Consider the following 7,396-nt stretch of genomic DNA (forward strand, 5'->3'; position numbering starts at 1 on the left):
CTACTTTGAAAAATTTATACCTAGAAATGTAATAAAACATTACAATTTTAAGTAGGTTTCATGTTCCTCTTTCTTAAGGTTAAAAAAAAAAGAAGTATAATATTAGAAAATTATTTCAAATGACAAAACTATTGAAAATATTTACAAATATAGCAAAATTTCAGAATCTATCAATGATAAATACCAATGGACACTGATAGAAATATTGATAGACTTTTATCAATATCTATCAATGTCACTGATATACACCAATAGAAGTATATCACTATCTATCATTAATAGATTCTAAAATTTTGTTATATTTTTTAAATATTTTCATTCATTTTTCTAAATTTAAAAACAATCCTCTACTTTTGAGATGCATAATAAATATAAAATGATTTACAAATAAAAATCACCATTTTGAATTTCTACTCTTTTTTTAATAAAAAAAAACAAATTAAAAAAAAATAAAAACAGAACTAAAACATAAAACGGAAAATAGAGAGGGAGAGAACGCTAGTAGAATCCGACGAGATTAGGGAATAGAAAATACATCAGCAAACCAATCAAGGACGTTCGAATCCCACGTTCCTGGGAAACAAACAAAGAAATTCTAAAGGCCCAACTCATTCAAACAAAACATTATTCAATGCGGCTTACCCCTAACTAATAACCAAATCACACTTACACCTATTATTACCTTTCTCGAGGTTGAAGGTTCAATCCTGATCACCTTCGTATTTTTAAGCAAAACATTGTCTTCAAAAATTTTCTAAGAACACATTTTGGAAATATAGCCACTTATCATAGCTGCGGCGGAACTCGAAAACAAAAGAGAGATGATGTTCAAGGAATTCAGCACAATTACATTCCAATACAAAACCCTAAACAGAGCTCACATTATCCATGGACAACAACAAGGGAAAAACATGCCTTTACCTTCTTTCACAAAGCTATCGTTGCACCAAATATTTGGTGCATTTCTTTTTCAGAGGGGATGGAAACAGAATTACAATTGCATACAAATTGCCAGATATATATATATATATTTAAAATCACAATAGACTCCCAAATTACAAGCTAGAGATTGGGATACACCATTTACCCCATGGCATACTTCTGGGTCCAGCTCCTTGCAGTGGTTTCGTACTTGTTCCTGTCTGTCTTGTACATATGAGCAATCTCTGGCACCAACGGATCGTCGGGATTAGGATCCGTTAACAAAGAACAGATCGAGAGCAACACCTTGACAAAGGAAAAATCTAACCATTCAACAGAAACTTACGGCCAAACGTTCACCAATCAAAATTACAGAACAAGGCAACAAACATATTAATTCAAACTATATCAGATTTGCACTAAATCTGAAGCAGCGATCTATTATCTCAAAGTCCATCATGCACGTGTGAAATCTAATGCAGTGGATGCAATCATGCAACAATTGATTGATAGAGAGAACATAAAACTTCATCAAAAGAACATGAAATAAACAATTTAGTGTATTATTCAATATAATTACCAGCTTGCAACTGAGCCTGAGAGAGGCAAGTAAACTACAATTGCATATCTGATTTAAATGATCATGACGGTAAAATAATAATTCATCACCCTGATTTTTATGGAAACAATTTGATTGGAGCGTACAATTACATTATCTTAAAAATGAATCTTGTGGATGCACTTGCAGTTAATATTTCATGAAATGAGCTAGATGTATAATTTACTATGATCTTCAATGAATTTCATGGCTCAGGGAACCAAACCTTAGAAATGGTTAGGGCAGGGCTCCACTGCTCTTTCAATATGTCCAGGCAAATGCTTCCGTTGCTGTTTATATTTGGGTGGAATACCTTTGTTCGGAATGCTACCTGAAAATTGATGTTATATGAGTTGAAAGATTAAAAAAAAAAGTTATTGTGGATTCTACAGTACCATAGGAAGATGATAAAAAAGGTTCAGAATGAGAAGCAACTATTTTCCATAATTTAGATCATCGGTCATGTCGGCAGACCTAAGTACCCTTGCCTGAAGTCTGAACCAGAATTTAGAATGTAAGTAGGTAGGTATATGGCCTGACATCTATTCATCTATAGACATGAGTTGATCATACAAATATTTGTAGAAATGCTTATAACATAAGTATTGGTCCTTGGTTGGCATATATTGGGAAACCTAAGGCCCGATGCTCATCAAAATCAAATACACTCGTGAATGCTAGTGATGGTCAAGAGGAGGAAAATGGGAGTGTGATAAAAATACACAGCTAAAAAACGAATTAGGAATCGACTACCTTGGGAGGCTTAAATGGGTAGTCTGGAGGGAAGTGAATGGTGACAAGGAAAACACCACCAGCATAGGGACTGTCTGGAGGTCCCATTATGGTTGCTTGCCAGTGAAACATATCTTCAGCTACAGGACCTGGGATAATCGCAGAACGTATCAAGAAAGGAAAACTTGCAACTTCCAGATAAAATTGTTAACTCTTTACATTCGGAAATGCTAAGATTATATTATAGTCTGTAATGTTAGGATGTTTGTACAATTTAGCCCCTATTATTTAAAAAGTTTCAACTTAGTCTCTTATGTTTTACAATTATTTAATTATAACGTTCCCATAAGTGGATGTTAGAATTGGTTGATAAAATCTACAAACTTCTTAAAAATTTGGAGGGATTGAAAACTTTCCTCTTTTAGGTGGCCTAGTTCAACCACGACTAAGTATTGAGCCTATCATCAACCACAGTCAACATTCACCAACATAAAGATTTTAAACAATAGAGAAAGGAACCAGAACATGTTATTTAGCCGAAGAAGGACAACACCAACTTACATGGACATTCACTGAAAAGTTTAAAACATCTTGTTTCAGAAGAATATAAAAAACGCCTCTCAAAAGAGTAAAACAAAAATATATCTCTAGTAAGACTTCCCAGATGCTAGGCTATAACTATTAATTATCTATGTCAATTCAAAGGAAATGTGTTTCTTTCAAAGGAATTCATAAGAATCCATAAATAGTACTCAATCTCAATCATAGCACAAAGAAACACTCCTAAAAAAAACCAACAACAAACATCCTAATTAAAGCCATCATGCAATTGCAAACACAGTTTCTACACAACCAAACATAATCTTCTGAACCAGATCAAAACTAATATCATCCAATCTCAACCAGCAGAAAAGACGCAAAAGAACAAAGATCATAACAAGAGAAATAAAATACCAGCACTGCAAGACGTAGGAGGATCCCTCTGCAGATCCTTGAGTTCCTTCAAGATCCGCTTGGACGCCATGAGAAAAACCTAAAAGTGGAAACCTAAAGATCACTACCATGAGATCAATCCATGGAAAATCGAAACGAAATTATGGCGCAAACATACAGAAACAAGATTACCTGATAAAGCAAAGATCGAAGAAGAAAATCCCTCACAGTAATGAGGGCTTGTGAGAGAAGAAACAGAATTGCAAAAAAATTTATAAAATAAAATAAAATAAAATAAAGAAGGAAAATTAGTAAAAGAAAAAAAAAAGAGTATTTATGGAGACCGTTCAGTGTGGGACCCTTTAAATCTCGCGGCTTCTGATTGGTACAGTTCCTTATTCTCGCGACTGTTGTGGGCCCTCCTTAGCGTTTTTTCCACGGATATTTTCGCCTTTTTCTTTTTAATAATTAATAGTCTCCATTCAATTGTTTAATATAATTTAATTCTGTTTTTAAGTAAAATTTAATAATTTTGATTATATTTCCTGTGTTGTTTATTTTAGTTTAACAATTAAAAAAGGAAAGTTATTGGAAATAGTACATTTAAGTTTTCATCTCATAAAATTAATATCCTTTTGTAAATTCGTTCAAATAGTTTTTTTTGGTCCATTTCAGACAAGATCAACTAGTTAAAAAAATAATTTTTCTAACTGATAATTGTGGTCTTTTGGGTCTTTCTTAGTACATCTAGCCAAATTTAATATTGATATTCTACTAATCTTTTCAAATATTATGGGATCTGTAAACCCTAGAACTTATATGTTTAAGCCTATTGCTATATGATATTTACCTTGTCAGCTTAGTTACATAATATGTTATAAGTGGTGTGAATGTGAAAAGGTGTTAAGAGGAAAAATATTCTAAGTGCTAGGCAAAGGGGGCTCTCGGGTAGGAATGGAACAATCAACATTTAGTGAAAGCTTGAGAGATGTAAACCAAAGGAACTAGGCATGGAGCTAGGCTAAAAAGTGAAGGAAAGATTAAAGAGTGAGATTTGAGGCTCTCGGATGCCATAAGAAGTATTGGCACTTAGAAGAAAGATTGAGAGACTTAGAGAGGTTAGAGTCATGCCATACCAAGCATCAAAGGAGCCAAAAAGCAAAATTGGCCAAGTGTAGCAATGAGGCGTGGGGATGAAGGCCTTTGTGAGAGGCTAGATGGCTACCAAGGCATGGACATGGTGTGGATGAGGATAAGTAGGCGATGGCATCAAAGGAGGTTAGTGTGGCCGAGCCACTAAGTGCCCATGGTGAGTGTTTATGGGGCGCTAACGCATGAGAATGAGCGTGGGCTTGTTGGGCATTGGCCAAGAAGAGAGGAGGCTTCCCAAGGCCTAGGCGTTGGCATGGGCGAGCGCGTGCCTTGGAGGGGTGCCAAGTGATGTTGAGAGGTTAGTGTAGGCGCGGGACAAGACATGAGGCAAGGCGATGACAATGGTTAGGCGAGATGACTAGGCATTGGTATGAGAGGTACTGAGGCATGCTTTAGAGGTTATTTAAGATGTTGATGAGCGGCAAGCCTAAATGCAAGTGTCTAAGACAAAGCGATTGGGGCGTTTGTTGGTGTAGGCATTAGCTGAGAGAAAGGGCTTGGAAGGACGCCAACTTATGCATAATTAAGGCTTAAGCAACCAACTTAATAACTTGATTAGTGGGCTAAGTGGCATGATTAGGATCTTAAGAAAAAATTAGTGGCATAGGTGTCACTCTAATAAGCCATCTGATCATGCATCCCTTAGTATAAAAAAAGGTTGTAAAGAGGAAGCTTGATTTACCTAAATAACTCGTGCAAAGGAGGAAAACTGCTACCAAATTGAAGATTGATCAGTGATGAAGATGATCTAGGACTGCTAGAAGGAAATTCCCACAGATTGGAGCTAAAAAATTGAAGAATTTCACAAGTTTTCCAAGTTCTTAGATTGCTCGGGCAGGTTGGAAAGATTGAAGAATTTCAAGCTCATCAAGAGGATTTTTGTAACGATCCGACCCGTAGGACTTAAGTTAGGCCGCTACTAAATATATGCATGCATGGAACTTAAAACGACATCCTTTTATGTTGAAATAAATGCTAAATAAATAAGGTAAATTCAAAAGTCCTTTATTAAATTCAAATATTAAAAACAAATAATTGGGTACCCATAAATCATAAATGATAATAATAAGTCTGAAAACAATTCTTAATAGTAAGTTTCAAACAACAAAACTGAAAGTTGAAAAAAAACATGAAAAGAAATCTAAATATCATGAGTGGAAGCATAAAATTGGTCCCAGTGACTCGATCACGAATTTCGCTTGTCAATCGCCAGTGCATCTCTACCTTTACCTGAAACAACAACATGAGAAAGAATGAGTATAAAATACTAATCCCACTACTGGGGTCGGGGTAGGCATCTATATTCTCTAGATGCCTACCTCTGGCGAAACATAAAAATTGCTCTAGTCCTCATGGGACACATACATACATGAAAAACTGGTTTCTATCTTACTATAGTTAAGTATGCCCACTACCTCTGTGAATCCCGAAGGAAACACAACCCTTGGTGAATCGAGAAGGAAACACAACCCTTGGTGAATCCCGAAGGAAACACAATACCTAGTGAGTATCTAACTAATCAGTAAAGACACTATCATAGTCTTAACATCACAATTATCACAATATAAAATATGGTTTTATGACATACATATACACTTCAATATCATGGCAACATGCATATACGCCTCAATAATATTCTCATATCAAATACAACCTCGGTGAATCAAGTATCATCTCTTACTAGCATGCAAGTATCTACGTGCACAAATAAGTCTTTCGGATTCTCATACAAGAACATATATCGGTCATACTATACTATCCGTTTATCATGCTATCGTTCTGTCCTGATATTCATCTATTATACTAGCATATATCTAGTGTCTGGCCCGTGGGCAGTTCCAGTAGTAAGATTACTTACTTGAGAGTTTGAGCTCAATCCCAACAAATTTATTCTTCTCCTTGCCTAAAAAGAACCTTGAATTGAATCTAAAGCAAACATCAGAATTTAATTCCAACACTAAAATGTAGCCCAAATCACAAATTCATACTAATACATCCAAACACTTATCCGAAGTGTTTGCCCAAATCGACACTTCACTCTAGCCACGAACATAAAATTCAATGCAGAAACAAGCCAATTTGAGGGGTCTCAATCCAAGTCTAAAACCCAACCAAACATTAAACCCACACTAAACCAAAAGGTAACCCAAAATTAACAATACTCTTGCTAAACTTACCAATTGATCACAAATCTTGATGGACTCACAAGGCCCAAGTCTTTTGAATCTGAAATTCGAAATCCAATGGGTGTTAACAATTTGGAGACAATCGAAAGTGGGTATACAAGATACCTCTAAAACACCTTTACAAACACCACAACTCACCCAACCAGAGACGAACAATGGAGACTGATGGCGAAACGACTGACAACGTGGCTGGCGGCAGCGGAGATGAGATCCGGCGATGCAAACGGACGAAGGCGTCTTCAGAACTGAGCGAACGACTCTCGGCGGAATAGAACGGACGCTACTCTGACCGGCTGGCGAGATCGGCCCGTGGAGGGGCAGCGACGCTGCACGAGCGACTGGCCGGCTGGTCGAGATCGACGACGAACAGCGGTGGAGACCGGCTACTTGGCTCAGGCGGCGGTGGTCTGGACGATGGGCTGAGGAGAACAGGCGGCTGGGCGAGTTCGGCGGCGAGCAGGGAATATTTGGGGGGGGGGGGGGGGGGAAGAGGGCGCGGACGTGTGAGGGAGAAGAGAAGAGAATTTTTTTAAAAAAATAATAAGAATAATAAGAATAATGATAACTAAAAAGGAAATAAAATAAATTTTATTTTATTATTTTTCTTATTCCACTTTATTTTATTAACTTCATTTCTTTCCCAAAAACGAAATTAATTCATGTTATTAATTTTTTTTCAAATTGAATAATTTTAACGTCAAATCCAATAATTTTCCGCAATTACATTTGAAGTCCGAAATTCCAAAAAAAAAAATGCCCTCAAATAATAAAAATTACTGAAATTACATTAATACTAAAAAAAAAATGCGGGGTGTTACATTCTTCACTCCTCAAGGAACTTTCGTCCTTGAAAGTTCATTCCTGAAAAAGCTCT

General features: G+C 36.3%; 1 protein-coding gene and 1 long non-coding RNA gene across 3 annotated transcripts; both read right to left on the reverse strand.

Moving 5' to 3' along the window:
- Positions 1-827: 827 nt before the first annotated feature.
- On the reverse strand, positions 828-3,690 carry LOC120068375 (ubiquitin-conjugating enzyme E2 10). 2 transcript variants are annotated; one of them, XM_039020121.2, is made up of 5 exons: positions 3,377-3,690; positions 3,206-3,298; positions 2,273-2,400; positions 1,746-1,850; positions 828-1,227 (listed from the first exon to the last, which is right to left on the reverse strand). In XM_039020121.2, exons 2-5 carry the CDS (start codon positions 3,273-3,275, stop codon positions 1,084-1,086), a joined length of 447 nt encoding a protein of 148 aa, XP_038876049.1. In that variant the 5' UTR covers positions 3,276-3,298; positions 3,377-3,690; the 3' UTR covers positions 828-1,083. The 2 variants fall into 2 exon arrangements, with proteins under 2 accessions (XP_038876049.1, XP_038876050.1); XM_039020122.2 differs by having other exon boundaries at positions 3,206-3,284; positions 3,377-3,516.
- Positions 3,691-5,322: 1,632 nt separating this feature from the next.
- Positions 5,323-7,070, reverse strand: LOC150031880 (uncharacterized). The gene is made up of 3 exons (XR_016525335.1): positions 6,661-7,070; positions 6,514-6,562; positions 5,323-5,566 (listed from the first exon to the last, which is right to left on the reverse strand). It is a non-coding gene; the product is annotated as an uncharacterized LOC150031880 (long non-coding RNA).
- Between the last annotated feature and the right edge of the window lie 326 nt (positions 7,071-7,396).

Source organism: Benincasa hispida, chromosome 12, assembly GCF_027475165.1.
Source record: "Benincasa hispida cultivar pf3 chromosome 12, pf3_genome.v1.1, whole genome shotgun sequence".
NCBI classification, from domain to species: Eukaryota; Viridiplantae; Streptophyta; class Magnoliopsida; order Cucurbitales; family Cucurbitaceae; genus Benincasa; species Benincasa hispida.

Bases quoted from the DNA above. Each gene is read 5' to 3' on its own strand.
- LOC120068375 (XM_039020121.2), bottom strand. From the start codon at position 3,275: ATGGCGTCCAAGCGGATCTTGAAGGAACTCAAGGATCTGCAGAGGGAT. The intron at 2,401-3,205 runs GTATTTTATTTC...CGATTATCCCAG, and splicing joins TCCTACGTCTTGCAGTGCTG to GTCCTGTAGCTGAAGATATG. The intron at 1,851-2,272 runs GTAGTCGATTCC...ATCAATTTTCAG, and splicing joins ACCCATTTAAGCCTCCCAAG to GTAGCATTCCGAACAAAGGT.